This window comes from Ciconia boyciana, chromosome 4 (genome assembly GCF_034638445.1).
Source record: "Ciconia boyciana chromosome 4, ASM3463844v1, whole genome shotgun sequence".
NCBI lineage: Eukaryota > Metazoa > Chordata > Aves > Ciconiiformes > Ciconiidae > Ciconia > Ciconia boyciana.
This window is the reverse complement of record NC_132937.1, coordinates 102,529,457-102,548,762: the sequence shown is the minus strand read 5'-3', so window position 1 is coordinate 102,548,762 and position 19,306 is coordinate 102,529,457. Positions and strand designations below refer to the sequence as shown.

At 45.3% G+C, this 19,306-nt stretch overlaps 1 protein-coding gene across 5 annotated transcripts; it reads left to right on the top strand.

Moving 5' to 3' along the window:
• Window positions 1–186: 186 nt before the first annotated feature.
• ZBTB5 (zinc finger and BTB domain containing 5) lies at window positions 187–18,278 on the top strand. Of its 5 annotated transcripts, none has more exons than XM_072860864.1 (3): window positions 187–448; window positions 8,483–8,825; window positions 14,005–18,278. In XM_072860864.1, the coding sequence occupies exon 3, from the start codon at window positions 14,009–14,011 to the stop codon at window positions 16,031–16,033; it is 2,025 nt and encodes a 674-aa protein (XP_072716965.1). In that variant the 5' UTR covers window positions 187–448; window positions 8,483–8,825; window positions 14,005–14,008; the 3' UTR covers window positions 16,034–18,278. The 5 variants fall into 5 exon arrangements, with proteins under 5 accessions (XP_072716965.1, XP_072716964.1, XP_072716963.1 ...); XM_072860863.1 differs by having other exon boundaries at window positions 8,447–8,825; XM_072860866.1 differs by lacking the exon at window positions 187–448 and adding an exon at window positions 606–1,288 and having other exon boundaries at window positions 8,447–8,825.
• Window positions 18,279–19,306: the final 1,028 nt, after the last annotated feature.

Genomic DNA, 19,306 nt, shown 5'->3' with positions numbered 1-19,306 from the left:
GTGAGCAGCTTCCCGCCGCGGGTGCTGCCACCACTGGGACCGCTCCTGCTGCTGCTCCTGCGGCCCGGCCGAGCCGGCGGGGGGGCGTCTCCCCGCCCCCTGGGGAAGCGGGATCCGCCCAATCACGGCTGTGCTTATTGCCGCGTCCTGGGGGGAGGGGAGGTGCCGTTGCTTATCAGTTATGAGACCGCTGATTGGTTGGTGGGCGGGCCCGCGCCGCCGCCCCGCCCACGCGCACCGAGTGGGCCGCTGCGTGATGGCGTCACTTCCGGCCGCTGGCGCGGCCGCCGCAGCGCAGGGCCCGTGGGGGCGGAGCCGCGGGAGCGGGGGACGGGGCCGCAGGGCCGAGGACGACGGCCGTGCCTGGCCCTTCCCGCTCGCCCGGGGCGCCCCGCCGCGGCCCTTCCCGCCCGGAGAGCAGAGGCAGCGGGGGCGGTGGCGACCGCAGGTGAGCGGGGGCGGTGGCCGGCCCGGCGGGCGGTGCCGGCGCCAGGCAAGGGTGGGGGGGCGGCTGGGAGCGCGGAGGGAAGGGGGGGGGCGGCGGGTGACGTGGGCTGCTGAGTCGGGGCCGGGCGGGCGGGGCGGACGGCGCTCTTGCTCCGAGCGGCCGCCCCTTCCCTGCCCCCGCCGCGCCGCCCCCGCCCTGGGCAACCCCACCGGGCCAGCTGGAAGCCCCGCGGGAGGCGGAGGTGCCCGGGAGGGCGACGAGCTGCGGGCGGGCCGCCCGCGGCCCCGGTGCGTGCGGAAGAGGGCGGCCGCCGGCGCTCGCCCGGCGGGGAGCGCAGGAGAGCGGCAACGCGGCCGGCGGTGCTGGGAGTCTTGGCGCGGCGGGGCCTCGCGGCCGTGTGGCGGGCGGAGCGGAGCGGAGGGCGGCGGATGGCAGCAGCGGTGGATGCTCCGCCGGGTGGCGGGGAGCGTGGTTCTGCGGTGCTGACAAGAACCCGTAGGACAGCAGGCGGTTCCCGCGGGCCGGTGGGGGCCTCGCTTCTCCCCGGACCCCCAGTTTCCTTCGCGGGGTTTCCGTCCGCTGGGGACTCGAGGTTTCTGTGGGCCTGTTCAGGCGCGGGCTTGTGGCGGCAAGGTCGCACCGGCGAGCCGCAGAGCCCCTGCAGGAGTCGGGCGCTCCTGCCCGGATCCCGTGGAACGAAGCTGCCGCTTGGCCTCTGCGTCAGGTCTCCTTGAAGCGCGTTTGGCTCTGACCTGGTCAGAACAGACAAAACTGCGCTGCCGAGTGTGAGACGCTGCGTTTGACAAGGAACCTCTGGAGGGCCTTTTTGTTGTGCATACGGTAATGTCTGTGTAAGACACAAAACTAAATATCTGGATGTGTTTTCAACTGCTAGTGATGGAAGGATTAGATGTAGATGCTATCTTGAGTGTTGAGAGGGACACAAAACTTGGATATTCCAGGTGGTGTAAAAAAAAAAAAAGGAAAAAGGTATGACAGTTCTTCATTACAGTGCCTTTCAGTGCATTCAGGAATGAGCACAGGAACAACAGCCTTTCTTATCTGTCAGTTAATGTAATGTTCTGGAATTTTCAAAGAAACGTATCTTCAGATGACGTTATAAATTCGGTTTTACTTTCTTGTACTTGGTGTAATTACTGAATCATAGTTCGTCTTGCAGAGGGTGGCATACAGGTGGAGAGGTGTTACATGTACTGCTGGTGTACAGAAGTTGCGTGCACACCAGTTGCTTCTCTGGGATGTATGTGTTGTCTCTGGGGCATTGACCTGACTTGCTGCCAGTTTTTCTCATGGTGGTGCTAACGAAGGCAAACTCTGCAGTGGTCAAGCTGGTAACCATGTTGCACTCTGATGTAAACCCATATGCTATAAAGGAAAGGTAGACCTGGAGTGGTGTCTGTAAAAACAGAGAAGGAAGTTACCATCTTTGAACTGACAAAAGCTGCTTAATTTCTTCCTCCACCTTTCAAAAATCATTCGGAAGGATTTTAGTTAATTCAGCATAATACATTCAAATAATGTAAATTGTTACACTCTGGTGTGAATTTTAGACCTTGATTAAGACAATGTGTTCTTTAGAATTCTTCATTAGTGCATGCTTGTATTGGGTTTTGTGGCAAGGTTTTGGTAGCAGGGGGGCTGCAGGGGTGGCTTCTGTGAGAAGACACCAGAAGCTGGCCCATATCGGTTAGAGCTCATTCCAGCTGGCTCCAAGACAGACCCACCACTGGTGAAAGCTGAGCCCATCAGTGATGGTGGTAGCACCTCTGTGATAACATATTTAAGAAGGGGTGAAAACTGCTGTGCAGCAGCAGCTGGGAGAGAGGAGTGAGAAAATGAGAGAAACAGCCCTGCAGACACCAATGTCAGTGAAGAAGGAGGGGGAGGAGGTGCTCCAGATGCCAGTGCAGAGATTCCTCTGCAGCCCGTGGGGAAGACCATGGTGAGGTCTGCATGGAGGTCCACGGTGGAGCAGGTGGATGTGCCCTGGAGGAAGTGCCATTCTGTGGGGAGCCCGCGCTGGAGCAGGCTCCTGGCAGGATCTGTGGCCCCGTGGACAGGAGCCCATGCTGCAGCAGTCCGTTACTGAAGGACTGCACCCCATAGAAAGGACCCATGCTGGGGCAGTTCTTGAAGAACTGCAGCCCATGGGAAGGAGAGGTTTGTGAAGGACTATCTCCTGTGGGAGGGACCCCACGCTGGACCAGGGAAAGAGCGTGAGGAGGAAGGAGCAGCAGAGATGAAGCGTTATGAACTGACTGCAACCCCCATTGCCTATCCCCCTGTGCTGCTCGGGGGGAGGAGGTAGAAGAGTTGGGAGTGAAGCTGAGCCTGGGAAGAAGGGAGAAGGGTGGGGGGAAGGTGTTTTTAGTTTTGTTTTTCTTTCTTTCTATCTTAACTGTGTTAATTATTGGCAATAAATTAAACTGATCTTCCCTAAGTCGAGTGTTTCAGGTGGTAATTAGTGAATGATGTCCCTGTCCTTATCTCAACTCACAAGCTTTTCATCTTACTTTCTTCCCTATCTTTCTGAGGAGGGGGGGTGAGAGAGCGGCTGGATGGGTGTCTGATCAATCCACCACAATCCCAAAATAGACAGCACTGTGCAGTGTATCCATGTAGATTTTTTTCCCTTCTGAGGGTAAAATGATAATGTTAGAAGATCAGGTTTTGAAACAAGTTTGGGAAGATCAGAAGCAGATAATTCAATAGTTTTCACTTGAAATACAGTAGTTATCTGTTGAATCAGTTATGCGCATATAGTTATTTGCTTAGGCTGAAGATGTGTGGTACTAATGAATCCATTGTGATGGTGGCAAACTAATATTTGTTACTTCGATCTTAACCACTTCCTGGCAAAAGCACATTTATTCATTATGCAGTTAACCCTAGTTTCATTGAGGTTAAAAGCTTAGGCAAAGGAATCACCAAGGAAGGTGGCTGGACAGAGCTGTTTAAAATTCTTGAACTTCTGGTAAATAGTGAAGTTGAAGAGCTAGATTTAGAAATGATTGCCATATCGAGCAAGAAAACATAATCTCATGCTGGTGCCGAGGTGTCTGTGGCTGCCCTTTCCTTTGGGATCCTTGCTTGCAGACCTTTGGTTCTGCGTGGTGTTTGTGGTTTGATTCATGAACTGGGGGTGAAGGTAGGCAGGAGAAGCTGGCAAGTGAGTTTCCTTTGGAGTGCTGAGCATTCTTGTGAGAGGTCGATGGTGGTGACAGAGACTGCCATGATACCATGAACCTCAAGAGAGGTTTTCTGAACTGACAATGTAACAGTGAGTTCAGATCAATCCTTGTCAATGGCAGTTTGTCTTCTCATGCCCTTAGATGTCTGTATGGCCACTTCTGTGTAGCAGCATTGTCTGCTTTTCCCTTTCTAAATAAATCAAATTGTGATACTGCCCAAACAGCTTTCTTCAGGTCTTTCACTGTGCAATGCCTAAAAACCTGTTGTGCTCTTGGGAACAGCCGTTTTCTCATATCTAGATACAGTTTTTTAGCTTCATAAGATCAAGAACAGAATCCATGGCCGCCTTTTCCTGTTTCTTATTGATACCTAGAAAACTGTGCTTTTGTAAGTTGAGCAGAAAAGCAGATGTCAACTTTTTTGGGAGAGACTGACTGTAAAAGCTATGGTACTGACCTTGAAGCCCAAACGATGAAGGGGTTAGCCAGGAATTTTAAGGAAACAGTGTTCAGTCTGTTCAGAATATACAGCAGTACAGGTGTGTTAAATAGTGGAATTACAATAAAGAAACAACCCCCCTGGTGACAAGCTGAGATGGCACATCAAAATGCAGGAGTGTCACATTGCAGTCTCCTCCTGTGTGTCTTCCTCTGAACTATCATACTGTGCTGCAGGATCTAGAAACTGGGAGATGCGTCACAGGACTGGGAGGAGGTGAGTGGAAATGTGAGGAAGCAGGAGGATGGCTGTGTCACAGGTAGTGTCCGTTTCTGCAGGTAACGAAGAGTGTCTAAGAAAAATCTAGCCTTTTTAAGGGAGCTTTTTGTTGCTCCTTTCAAAGATGCTCTTTGCATCTGGCAGGCTGTGCTGTTACTGTTTATTAATGAGTTGGTGTTGCCATAGGTTGGACTATCTGTTTGCAGTACCTTTCAGAGGATGAAAAAATAGTAAGCCATATGCTAATCTCTTACCCTTCTCCGGAGGGCTGATGGAACCAGCAGCAGCTTTTGCAGGGCAGTTTATCCTTTCTGATTCTTAGACAAGTTGTAACTCATCCTCCCTGACAATAGGGAGATAAACTGTGTGCGTTCAACTATATATAAAACCTGGGTAAGGAAACACCTCAAATGAGATGCTGTAAGCTCAGCTATCAGTCATGAAAGTCACTAGTGGCCGGCAGTTGTCAGATATACCCAAAAAATGCCTTCCATGGCTGGCACTCACCATATTGTTGCATACACAAAAGCAATGTTACACTGGAGTCTACTTTAGTTGTATGGGGCAAATCCAGAAATAATTTTAACTACAGTTAACTAAAATTCCACCATATGTTCAGTTTGAAAACACTCTCAAAGCAGAGAACACATACCCTCCGTGTTTCAAAGTGACAAAACTTGCTGAAGATGTAAAAGAAAGTGAAGACTTCCATTTCTTCCTGCCTCTACCCTCCCACCGTCCTGCTGCCTTGTTAAAAAACCAACAGAACTGATAATAGAAAGTGTTTTCTAAAATAACACTGACTCGTATCTAGATTTATGTTTGTATTTCAGGCTTCAGGGGAGCTTTTTATGAGGTGTATTATTTCAAGCACAATGATTAAGCCCAGTACAAGCTTATTGTAATATTTTGTAAAATGTAATTTAAGCTAGGAGGCAAACAGTTATTAATATTATATTGGCGCACTCTCAAGTTTTGTCTATATGCCAGGGATTCCTGTAGGCTTCGTACCTAGAATATCAAATGCATTTAAATACAGGTTGTTGGGAATGGGGTTTGAGGTGCAAGTAATAAATTGTCATCCTTTTATCTGATAAGGGAAAAACCAAGTACCTATTTTAAAGTTTTCAGTACTGTATTTGTAAGGGAGATTTATTCTGATATCGTTCTACTGAATGGTATAGTTGAGGCAGCTTTTGTTGTTGGTTTTGGTAACACAAAATCAATTACTTTGCAAACTTTTTAAAAGCTTCTTTTGGGGGAACTTGAGGTTGCATTTGATTTTTTTTGTTTGTTTGACTATGTATGTTTGACTTCTTGACAGCGGCTCAGGATTGCAGTGTAATCTACACTGTCCTTTAGTATTGGACGTCATAATAAAATTTTAAATAGATCATTATTCAGAGTTGTTATTTTTCACGCTATTTTATAGTGAGTTAACTTTAACTTTTTTTAAAGAAGCAAGAGAAAAGTTTTTGATTCTGCAGTAGTTTCAGTGCCTGTATTAAATACTTGCCTTGTCCCATCTTGCTGCAGCTTAAGTGTTAGAGCAGAGGGATTTGATGGAAAAAAGGGCTGGAAGTCTACATAGTATTATCAATGCTAATCATTCAAGAAATAGAAAGAAAGCATATGAAGACATTTTTACCATTAAAAGTAGTAGAAATATGTGCAAATAAAACCTGAATTCCTATGGAAAAATCTGTAGTGTCCCTTCTCCTGCTATATGATTGTGTTACCAGCTGTCCCTTGTGTTTCCTACCTGCCTGGCTGGGCAGACAGCAGCACGAGTGCCTCATTCATAGCTGTGTGTGCAAACTGCCCAGCTGGATGGTTTGGTTTTGGGTGTTTTGTGTTGTTTAAGAGAATAAGGAACTAATTATGACTCTGTGAGAAGTAGTCCTTATAAATTTGGCTTCTGCTGTAACCAGACACCAACTTCAACAAAAAATGGGGGAATTCAGTATCTAATGTCCTCTTTGTTAAATTTGGTTGGAGTTGACAGAGAGACTCTGAGGTTAATAACTAATGAGAGATTAATAAACAGGCTGTGTAATTGTAAATTGTAGGTCTTTTTTCCTAGAATTTCAAAACACTTGCACATCATCTTCCCAATTACATATTTTTAAATCTGATGCTTTCTTAATATAGAAGGCTTCATTTTAGAAATTTAAGCCTTACCTTCATGCACATATATGAGGAATATTTTACTATGCGCCACCATGAATGATTGGTTATGTGATCAAGCTCCTCTGCACAGCCCTAAGGGAGCTTGGAGAGGCAATGGCAGGAGGGAGAGCCCAAACAGTACCCTGCGGGGCTGCTCCCAGGCCCATCCCTGGAGCAAGCCCATCACAGGCCCAGAAGAGCACAGGGCACAGGTGGGAACCCAAATCAAGGACCCTGAGGAAGGAGTGCCCTGTCCAGGCCCCTCCCTGCCAGCGCAGTCCCAGCAGAGCCTTTGCCCAGCGTCCTGGCGTGACCCATCACAGTGAGTCGCAGAGCAGCTCTGTCAGACTAAGGGGGCTGCTGCCCACTGCTGGGACACATGGGCTGCAGGGAAAACCAGCTTGGGATCCCACAGGACTTATTACAGGATGTTTAGGGGAGGAACCAAAGGTGGGGCAAAGGAGGGGTTTAGGGGATTTGGGTAGGAACAAGTGTGGAATTATAGAGGGTTAAGGGGACAAAAAGGGACGGTCACGTGTAGGCAATTGGCTGGGCAGTGTGCTTGCTTGGCTGTGCCCTGCACCTGATCAGTGCCACCTGTCCTGCTCCTAATTAAATTCCTTCCTGGCTCTGTCCTGGCTGAGGGCTCTCTGATTGGTGTGAGTGCAGCCACAGAGGTCAGGCCACAGGGCGGAACGTCCCTGTGTCCGTGGGGCATTGACTAGAGCAAGTGCGGGTGTGTGAGTGTCTGATGGCCAGTGAAGATCAACCTGGATGAGCTGGTGAAGTGGCCTGGGAGCAAGGGGGTCCGTGGGTCCCTGAGTGCAGCTCTGGGTGTGAGAGTGCCTGTGTCGATAGGGGCGAGAACATGGGAGGGTCAGCTGTGGGAGCAGGGGAGTCCTGGTTGGCTCTGCGTACCTGTGATGGTCTGTACTGGCAACTGGAGCCAAGCTGTGGTCTCAGGGGCTTGTATGCCTGCGGTCTGGGGATGGGGAGACTGCGACCCAGGGGACAGCTGTTGGGAGGGCCAGCTGCTGGAAGGGTCCACCTCGTATGCTTGTATGTATGTTCTCGCAGGTGGACTTCCATCCTGCCCTGCCAGAGAGGGGAGCAGGATGAGGCATCTGCTGCTGCATGTGTTTGTGTGAGCGCTGAGTGTCTCTTGCAGTGTATATGGGTGCTCTGTGCATTTGTGCCTGCTGAGAATGTGTCTTCTCCCGCTCTCCTGGGATCTGGGGACGTTTAGCAGCAGCAGCCTTGCCTCTCTTGGGTTGTTGGATCTGCTGTGGTATGTTTTCCTCTAGCAGTGAAGAGGCAAGTTAAGTATTTAAATATCTACTGAGCACACTTTTTATTCAAAGGTTAATTATCTTTTCAAGTGTATAATCAAAATGTTAGGGAGAAAATACTTCCTTATTCATCTTTACCAAGTCAATCTTACATGAAAAAAAATCATAGTTCTCTCCTAAAACTCTTCAGAAGATACCAAAGCAAGCTGTAAAATTGAAAGCCAGAGAGGTAAGTGTATATAAAACTACACCTTCAGTGACTTGTGGTTTAGTGTCTTCCCCAGGTAGAGGTGGCATCTGAATATTCAATAGCTCTCAATTGATTTTTCGTTGGATTCACATGTACTTGCCCATGGCAAGGAGTTCTGTAGCTTTACTGTGTTACGTGAAGGAGTGTGTATTTGCTTCTGACCTGCTGGTTTCATTTCTTAGGCCTTAGTCCAGGGACAGGCAGAATGGTTGTTTTCCACTCAGGATTTTGTAGATGTTTTTTCATTGCTTACCCTTACAATTTTCCTGGCTCTGACTATTTGTATTTACAGTAAAACCACTTGTAGCTGAACAATTTGTAATAGTTTCTTCTCATTTGTGGTCATTTGTTTGATTATAGAACTAAGCTGTTCCCTTTCCCACTGCTCTCCAAAAGGCCGCTGGACTCAATGTCTGCTGCTTGTACCGCTGATGCCTCCTGAGTCCCACTGACTGGATCTGATTCAGCAGAAGATTTCATCTAACATTTCCTGGGTCCCCAGGATGTTAAATGGAGCTGGCTGTGAGCTTCACAAACGCTGCAGAGACTGGCTACTGAAACCACTCACTGCTCAGTTGGGAGCATCTGTGTCCTTCATCCAAATAGGCATTCACACACCATGCAATGGGATACCACCCACCATGTGTTGGAGATGTTGGGTCGTTTGATAGGGGAATGATGGGGATGTGCAGCCCACGGGTGGTTCGGGGGAGTCTTCATGGCCAGCTGTTGCTGAAAGGTGAGGTATCACCGAAGCAGGAGGGGAAGACAGAATGAATGTCCGTATCCAGAAATAAGACACTTATATGTATTTTGATGTTGACTTAGATGCATTGCCTGTATTTAGTAACCTGAAGTAGATCATATCTCACAGAATGTGGTGTGTGCATAGTATGCAATGTATATGACTTAGATCTAGTTCTATAATTTTCAATTGATCTTGTACAAGATCTCACCTTCAGTGTGGGGTCTGTGCTTGTTGATTCTGGTTTGAGGACTTCAGCCTTTATGGTGTAGTAAAAGTTAAATACCAATCCAAATTAACGTTATCTGAAGCAAAAGTGGGGTTTGACTTGTTTCAGGTCACAAAGGATGCAATAATTTTTGGTGACTGTAGGCAAGGACTCTCTCTGAATTCTGAAATCCAAAATCATTGGTCAAAATGATGACTCTTACCTGTTTTCTCTGATTCAAATATATATTGCTGCCTGGGCAGAAATACCTTGGACCATCTCTGTAACCCATATTCCTTTCTGGAGTCCAACTCAGTCTTTTATTGATGTGAAATCCTGTCCTCATGTGGTTTGGTGTTTTCCACCTTCACTCTTCTCTGGACATTGGTTCGAATGTGTTACTACATAGTCCTCTGAAGCACACCACCTCCTGGGACTGGCTTGATAAGGGCAATGCATGAGCTCTCAGGTGTTTTATATTTTCTACAGTGTGTTTCCTAAATTGACCTAAAGCAGTGCACAGACTGGGAGCTGCTTGGGTGCTTGTGAACAGCTTGCCTCTGATGACCCTTGAAGCTGGAGCAGTCTCTGCTGGGCCCTGTGCTTTCTGCAGTGAAGGTAGAAGTGGAACGATTTTGTTCTTGGTTGCAGATGGGGCACAGCAAAGTGCTCCCACCTTAGCTGCCTTTGTAGGTGGTGGTGGTTATGGTTCAGCACTGCTGTGTTTTGGGAAGTCACTGTAGTTAATACCACGGTGTCCTGCAGTTCTGGTCCTTAGAGAAAGGAGATCACTTGGCTTTCCTGGTGTGGTGGGTGCCTGGCATTGTCCAGGGTGTCTTCTGGTGGGCTGTAGCATTGTACGCTGTGCAGATCAGCCCTGCGCGTAGTTGTACAACTGTGAGATGGTTCCTTGGAGCTGCCACTCTTGACTGGGGAGTGAAGTGAAAAGAAAGTCAACCAACATCCAGGCCCCCAAGGGCACACTGATGCTATAGTGACGGTTCTCTAAATGGAGTGAAAGAGAGAGTTTCTTTGTTGCTCTGCCAACTGTTGGGCCTCCCCATCTCCTGCTCTTCCTCTCTCCAAATTCCCCCTAGATCCTGTATTTTAGTCTCATGAAGCCAAGGATAGAGTGTTATCTCTGGCATGACACCTAACCCATCTCAGAGCTGAGCAAAAGAGAATAAATGAAGAATTTTTTGGCAGTCCCCTCTCAATTTTTCAGACACCTGTCTGGAGGGCAGCTTTCGTTACAGAGGAGGTCGTCCCTGTACAGTGCTTGCTGGAACAAGGTAAGGCATGAGTTTAACCAGATGTGCAGGAGCAGCAAAGGCAGACAGCGATGTAGCAGCACTCGCAAAGCAGCCCTGGCCTCTGCCACATTCCAGACACTTCCTGCCGGGACTTGTGGCTCTTGTCACAGGCTCCTGTCTTCCTTTTGTCCTGCTGCCTGAGGTCAGTGAGTTTCAGTGTCCGCTCTTTTGTTCCTCCCGCCTCCTACAACCACCAAGAAGCATTTCTTCACTTTCCCTTGTGTTATACTTCTTTCAGAGGAAATGTGTAGAAATAAAAACTCTGCAATTCTGAAGTTTGTCTTGTTTAACATTTTTTTGTTTGAAAATGTCATCTTATTTTTACTGTCAGATATGCATTGGTAGTGAAAGATAAATAAAATCAACTATTATCTGTATTCCTATTTTTTTTAAAAAGCAGCAAACAAATTCTTCTGTTTTATTACATAACTTCATTTATAGAGATAAGGGAGACTGTGACACAGTACTTAATTAAATCTCATTACGGTGCTTATTTCAGGCATTCAGGCATCATAGCCTTAGTGCTGCCAAATTAGGGGATTTTTGTTGCCGTGGTAAGCCTGGACCCTCACCATTGCTGGAAGGCATAAAGTGTAATTTATTTCTTCTTTTTAAAATACACAGGAACCAATTACAGTTGGAGGCAACAGATTTTTGCCAGCAGAAGTTTTGGCTTTTCAGTGTTTAGGTAAAACTGGTTCTTTGCAAGCCTGTCTCCTTTGGAGAGGGGCAAGATTCTTAGTGCAGTGGTGAAATCTTTCTTCAGCAAAGACCCGCAAAGTCTATGTCATGTGCCTTAGGGAAGGAGGAGGTGGGTGAATGCCAGCTGCCTCTCGGCTGGGGAACAGCAGCTGCTCTTATATTAGCTCCAGCCTGGCAGCTGAGGCAGGCAGGGGCTGTTTCATGACATTTTTTTGTGACGTGATGGTTTTAGTCTTTGTGCTTTTATGTTAGTTTGCCACCTCTTCTGGCATGAATTCAGATCTCCTCACCTACTATACTACAGATTCCCTTAATTTTATGTAGCCTGATGTTAGTCCAAGTGCAGCAAAGGCTGCAAACTTGAGCAGGTCCCTTTGTTTGTCCAGGTTGCCCCTAAGCGATTTCATAAGCCTGGGAATCAGAAAATGGTAGCTGTTCATCACACAGTAGTGTCCATTGTAGCTGCAAGACAGGCTAAAAATGGAGAGTATCTGCATCTAAGGCCTTCCTACCCTATAGCTGTCTGTAGTTTCCTGTCCCTGACAACACAAAACTTTGTTATTTAGTGGCAAGCATTGCAGAGCACAATTGCTCTGCCTATCCCTTCCATACCTATTGGAGACACTGGCAAGTTTTGATTGAGGAGACTAGTATTTTAAGTCCAACAAGGTTTATATAGCTGTGGGTCTAATAGAAAAGGGGGGGCCTAGCTTTGTATGCTCTCTGGATGGAGAACCCAGCATGTGTTCAGCTCGTGTTTGTTCTGCTCTGCCAGTGGATGGTGTGACTGGGAAACCTCGCTCAGCCCCAGGCCCAGCCTGAGCTTCCTCTGGGGCCAGAGGGGATTTGGCGTGATGGGGTGCAGCTGAGGAGCAAGTGGGGTTATCGTGCAGGCAGTGAGGATGCAGAGGGCATCTGTTAACTTTGTTTCCTAATGAGAAACCTAATCTCATGCTGCTTGCAGAGTAACTCCTGAACTAGTTCAAAAGATGTGTATCCTTTATAAAAAAGGATCAAGAACGCTTCCATTTTCCCTTGCCATGTTAATGGTGATAATCCAAGGCTGGGGAACATTGCAGATACACTTTCCTGCTTTGAGCTGAGTTGCTGCCGGAAGCCCATGGATCTTTCTAATTCTACAGCTGCCTGCTTACATTTGCATCAGTGACCTTCTGTGTATTGCTTGGCTTTTTGACCTTTACTGGCACAGTCTTACAGCAGTATGCGTCTCAAAGGTGGTAGTCCCCAGTCTGCCCTGCCTCCCTCGCTGCCTTTTGCCTTGCAGCAAAAGAGAGTGCAGAGCTTTGAGCTGCTGCAGTCTATGCGATTGCGCAGGCTGAGGGAGCCTTTGTAGCCACATGCTGCTGTTGCTCCATGCCTGCAATCTTGGGAGTTGTCCTTTGCATTTCTGAGGTTTTGCTTTTTCCTTCCAAGGAAATAGTTAATCTATGTCCATCCAGGTGAACAAAATTGCAAAGTAATTAACAATCTACATCAACAGCTGTACCTGGTTTACTCTGAATGAATGTGTGTACTTGGCAGCCACTGCCTATGGCCTGAGCATACCTTCTGAGCAAAGTTGTTGTATAAAGTGAAACACCTGTGGAGAGTTTGAAATACAGATGTTATTTCTGAGCAAACTTTTCTTTACTGGTCAAATGTGACTATGGGAAGCTTTATTTGCAATTTACTCACATAGCTTGTGACCATGCAGATATGCAAATACGGCATATGGTTTGTTCACAACGTGTGCATTTGAGGACAGAATTTCTAAATTGGCAGACTCACATTTGATCCCTCTTCAAAAGTATAATTATTTCTGTGTGACCTTTTCTTTTAGCTACTTTACAGTCTTCTTGTGTTGCATGATACTGTGGTATTGCTTTTGAAAAATAAACATGAACACAAAAGTATGTGTGTGTATGCCCCATTCATGCAACCTTTCTTGACGAATCTTATACTTTGTTGATTTGTCATGAGAAAAAGTAGAGATATCACTGAAACTCACCTATTTAGTCTTAAGGTGAGTCTACTAAGATTTGACTTATGTTCTGTTAATGGAAATTTAAGAAGAAAACACCCCTGAGTTTGTCTAGTCTTGTTGAGTAGTGCATAATTTTGTCAAAAGCTGTCCATAACATCCGTATGGCCCAAGAAGGTTCATAAGGAATAGCAAGTACGGAGACGGCTCTTAACATCGGCAAACTTTTCTATCTGTCTACCAATTTTTTTATTTTGTGGGAAAAACAGAGCACTTTCAGTGCATCCCAGCTGATAAACTATAGTGAATAAGAAAATTGTATTGCACTTCTGATAGCTAAAGGTGGCAGTTTAAGATAAGAGCTGACCACTTGTTCCAGTGCAGAAGAGTCTCCCTTCTTTTCCATTAACTCTTTTCTATGTTTCTATGTGAAAAGCAGATACTTGAATGACAGTTCTGCACAGTAGCTGAGAAACTGTGCAGAAAGTCATTTGCAGAAGGTGAAGCTGGATTAAATGAGATGAGAATTAAAGTTCAGACTTTTCAGTGGGAGGTTATCTAATAACGTGAGCCATTTATCAAAGGTTGCAGTAAATTATTCACAATTAGATTTTTTTAAAAAATCAGGATTAAATGTTTTACTAAAGAGTGTGTTTTTGGACAGGAGCTAACAGGTGAAATGACCTGCGTTATTCAGTTGGCAGCAGAGCTGCCTGTGACACATATGATGCTGAGGCTGCTGTTATGCTAGGTCAGCTCCATTGCAGAACTTGTATTTTCTTCCTCATCCTCCTCCGCAAGATTGACAGCTTTGATATACGGTACCAGCGTGGCAGTGGTAAATTAAGATCAGTTATTGTTCATCTGTCTTTCAGCCATCATCTTTCACTTTTAAACCTGGTTTTGCTGTGGTCTGAATAGGACTTCAGCCATTTTTAATATTATAGTTTCTTCTGTTTTGTTTTATAGGATCATGGATTTTCCAGGACACTTTGAGCAAATCTTTCAGCAGCTCAACTACCAGAGGCTTCATGGCCAGCTTTGCGACTGTGTGATTGTGGTGGGAAACAGGCATTTCAAAGCCCATCGCTCTGTTTTGGCAGCATGTAGCACACATTTCCGAGCTCTGTTTACTGTAGCAGAAGGAGATCAGACTATGAATATGATTCAGCTGGACAGCGAAGTGGTGACAGCAGAAGCTTTTGCTGCTCTGATAGACATGATGTATACTTCCACACTAATGCTTGGGGAAAGTAATGTTATGGATGTCTTGCTGGCTGCTTCTCACTTACATTTGAACTCTGTTGTTAAAGCATGCAAACACTACCTTACTACCAGGACGCTGCCGATGTCTCCACCGAGTGATAGAGTTCAAGAGCAAAATGCACGCATGCAGAGGTCTTTCATGCTCCAGCAGCTTGGACTGAGCATCGTGAGCTCTGCATTAAATTCCACTCAGAGCACAGAGGAACAACCAAATACTATGAGCTCCTCAATGAGAAGTAACATCGAGCAGCGCACTACTTTTCCTATCCGTCGTCTCCACAAACGTAAACAGGCTTCTGAAGATCGGGCCAGACAGCGCATCAGGCCTACCATGGATGAATCTGTTTCTGATGTGGCTGCAGAGAGTGGACAGTCAGTAGTTCATTCACGGGAAGATTTCTTCTCGCCCGATTCACTGAAGATTGTGGACAACTCTAAGGCTGATGCTGTTGCTGATAACCAAGAGGATAATACTATTATGTTTGATCAGTCTTTCAGTGCTCAGGAAGATGCTCAAGTGCCCAGCCAGTCTGATAACAGTGGAGGAAACATTTCACAGATGTCCATGGCATCCCAGGCAACGCAGGTGGAAACCAGCTTTGACCAGGAGGCTGCTTCTGAGAAGAACAACTTCCCATGTGAGAATCCAGAGGTCAGTCTGAATGAAAAAGAGCACATGAGGGTGGTGGTGAAATCTGAGCCCTTGAGTTCCCCAGAGCCTCAAGACGAGGTGAGTGATGTCACTTCCCAAGCGGAGGGCAGTGAGTCTGTTGAAGTGGAGGGAGGGGTAGTGAGCGCGGAGAAGATAGAACTGAGTCCTGAGAGCAGTGATCGTAGCTTTTCTGACCCACAGTCCAGTACTGATAGGGTGGGAGACATCCATATTATGGAGGTGTCAAATAACCTGGAACACAAGTCTACTTTCAGTATCTCAAATTTTCTAAATAAAAGCAGAGGTGGTGGCTTTGGTGCTAGTCAAAACAGCGATGACAACATTCCAAATACCACCAGTGACTGCAGAATGGACAGTGATGCCTCTTATCTGATGAGTCCAGAGTCAGGGCCTGCTGGTGGCCATTCATCTGCTACCGTCTCTCATGTCGAGAATCCATTTAGTGAGCCTGCAGACTCTCATTTTGTTAGACCAATGCAGGACGTGATGGGTCTCCCCTGTGTACAGACGTCTGGGTACCGGGCGGCAGAACAGTTCAGCATGGATTTTCCACGGTCGGGCTTGGGCTTGCACTCCCTGTCAAGGGCAATGATGGGCTCAGTAAGAGGTGGAGCTAGCAGCTTTCCTGGCTATCGCCGCATAGCCCCCAAAATGCCTGTGGTGACCTCTGTCAGGAGCTCCCAGCTGCAAGATAACTCATCCAGTTCCCAGCTGATCATGAATGGGACCACTTCTTTTGAAAACGGGCATCCGTCACAACCTGGTCCACCACAGCTGACGAGGGCATCTGCAGATGTCCTTTCAAAATGCAAGAAGGCCTTATCTGAGCACAATGTCTTGGTTGTAGAAGGTGCGCGCAAGTATGCATGCAAGATCTGCTGCAAGACGTTTTTGACCTTGACAGACTGCAAGAAACACATCCGTGTGCACACAGGAGAAAAGCCTTATGCCTGCCTGAAGTGTGGCAAGCGGTTCAGCCAGTCCAGCCACCTGTATAAACACTCCAAGACAACCTGCCTGAGGTGGCAGAGCAGCAATCTGCCTAGCACTTTGCTTTAACCTTTTTCACCCTGGACCTGAAGGAGAATGCCAGCGCAGACGTCTAGCTCCCTGAAACACCGCAGGAACACGAACACTATTTTCTTCAAGGCTGCAGGCTCAGAGGCTGCTCCTGTTGGTCAGTGAACACTTACGTGTGATTGTGCCACACACACAAAAGTCTTGGTTCTGTCAATTGGGGATATTACTGTACCTACCTCACAGGGGTGTTGTGAGGCTTAAACAGCTATAAGCGAAGAACTTGGAGATCCTGAGAAGTCACGCTGTAGATGTGTGAAGCATTACTATGATGTACGTTCAGGCCTTGGGCTGACGGGGATACAATCCCTAAAGCTAAGCAGTTCCTTTGCAGGGCAGAGGGGTGAGAGCGTAGTTATCTCATGAAGTAGCACGTTTCAAGAACGAGAAACTGAAGTGCAAATTTCCTCTTTTTTCCTAAAGTATTTTGTAAAAGTGAAAGCATTTAAATAAATGACCTGTAAAACAAGTTGCTGCATTATGTATGGGCAGTAATGCAAGAGCTGTTTAACTAATGCAGACTGTGTGTCTTTAAAACAGAAAAACAACTTTGGATGCACCTGTCTGACATAATGCTTTAAAATATGCTAATTATAAAAATAGTTCTAGGGTTATGAATGTATGTTTGGCTGTTTTGTAGTAAAGGACACTGTGTAATGAAGGTGCTTAAATTAAATCCAAGACAAGTAACTTTTGGACTGCCAGATGTATATATACTTTGAATACAGCAAGACCTGAATGTTTGATTTTTTTCTGTAGAAACTTGTATTAAGTGATAAGTGAAGTGCTGTTTCTTGTTCGTGCTATTCTTAGCAGTATTTTAACCAATTTGTATCTCCTATGTTAAAATTCTATATACACAGAAGTCTGAAAAGAGCTTGTCTTTGTCTGCTTTGTTATTTTGAAGGAGAGAGATAATTTGTGATGGCTTTTTTTACGGTGTATGATAGTCTCTTGCTGTTTCCAGATGCTGATAGTCAATCTGATCCCCATTATTGCGTAAGCATATTGTCCTTTTCTGACACTCTTATCTTCAGGCTTTAATTTCCTCCTCTGTACACTTACTTACTTTCTCTCACAACTATGGATTGTTCCTCAGATCAAACTAGTCAGGAATGATCCTCATTTGTTGTATTTATTTATGTCTCTCTCTAAAATGTAGTTGTCAGATCCAGTCCTTCCACTTAAAGTAGCGTCATAAATGTACTTTTCCACATAAATTAAAAAAATCTAGCATAAATTTAATTTAAAAAGTAGCACTGTACACTTTGTATAGCAGAAATTCAGTGATCGTTATTCTTCAAGTGAATCATGTAAATCTTGTTTTAATTTCCTCTTCTCTGATACCACTGTAACTAATACTGTCTGCAGTCTCTTACTTTCTTTGTTAAAGATGCACATGAACTAACTACTGGCGTTCAGCATATTAGGTTTCTAAATAAAATTTTGGAGCACTTCTGCTGATAAACGTTGCTCTACCATATAGGAGCTGGGTCAGGGCTACAGCATGTCCATTCTGCTCAGGAGAGACAGAGGATTGCATTTCGTGGTATCTAAGTCAGAGAGTAACAGCTTTCCATTAATATAAAAAAAATTTGCAAACCTTCCCCTCTTGATTTTATTCTGTATAGCAAATGTATCCTGTGTGATGATATTCAGCAGTTTTATGGAGTTTGTGCTACCTAATAGTTAGCCTTCTTAAACATCTTGGACATCTATTTGGATAAACTGAAAATAAAATCCTAATCCACAGTCCTGTAGGTTATTTAGCAGGATGAACTATCAAAACTGTTGAAGCACAGAAACCAAACAGTCATTGTCAGACCAAAGGAAACATGGAAATCTTTCTGTACTTGGCTTTATGTGAAACAGTAGTCCGCTAATGAAGAAATGTGTCTTCATCTCTAATTACATCCCTTCACATGGAAAAAAAAATGCCAAATGTCTGTCAACGTGTCATTTGCACCTTGAGCATCCAAGGTGAACAAGAACATGGAAACATAGTGAATGATTGGATTAATTCCTTTAAAATGTTAAGATTTTGTCATAGGATTTATTTAATGGTCATATTTCTGGTTGTTGATTTTCTAAGCATTAAGGAAATGTGCTGCATTTTTTTAAAGCATTGGGATATATGCCACATTTTGTTTGATAATTTTGATATCAGGGGACTAACAGCATTGAGCTATACTAAACGATCTCACTGAAACATCAATAAAATGCAGTATTTTGTACTTTAATATTTTGTGTTGCCTTATTAGTAATGTTCTGATTGTTTCATCTTCCTTGCATTTCTAGTGTTTTGTTTTAAAAATAGGGGTTTTTTTACATTTTCTGTTTCCTATAGCACATCTGAATTCCTTGAATTCTTACGATGCATAGGAATAAAGCGTCTATGTGAGTAAGGAGATTAGAGTAATTAAGAACTAATATCAGCAGATAACATTTAACTGTACTTTTGATCTGTTTTTATAAAAATTTTAATGTCTTGAAATATCAGACCTTGTGCAGGAGGACTTCTGTCTTCTTTCTTTAAGAAAAAATTCAACTTGGAGCATTTTTGGAAGTAGCAACATTAAATTTCATTATTCATTGACATCTAGTGCATCTGGAGGAGCACACTGCAAACCCAGGAGCCTGTGGCCAGCTTGTTGCTTTCCTAGTCTTCCAGTATGAAGCAATATCTCAGAATGGTATCTCCACTTAGCTATCCCCTACTGTAAAATGAGAGTACCTCATCTCAAAGCCCAGTAACATTGTCAAAGAGCTTATCACCCTGATTTTTGTTCAAAATTTAACTTTATAAATGCTACAGTGAGCTCTCACATGAAGATGTCAGTATGTTAGTATTATGAAACATCTGAAAATAAACCCTACATTTTTGTGCTGCTGTGTCTGACTTGATTTACTTGTTTATGTTATCCTGGTGTCTTTGCTAACAGCATATAATGGATTGACTAAACAAGTAATGCTTGTGTGTTAGCTGATTGGGCTCTTTGTGTTACTGCATCACTTGGCAGTGCAAAATAAGCCTACTGAAACGTAGGTACACACGTAGGCATTTTTGTCAAATTAAGCCAAGCACGTAGGGCTGCCCGTGGCTGGCCTCCTGCTTCATGCTGAGGCTTTGGCAATTTTGAGAGGACATGTAATACCTAATTGACAAGAAGTGGATCTGTATTTGAGCCAGTATAAAGTCTTGAAGGACTGCATTGTCACACCAATGCTTTGTCTGTCAGCTAGTTTGAACCAACG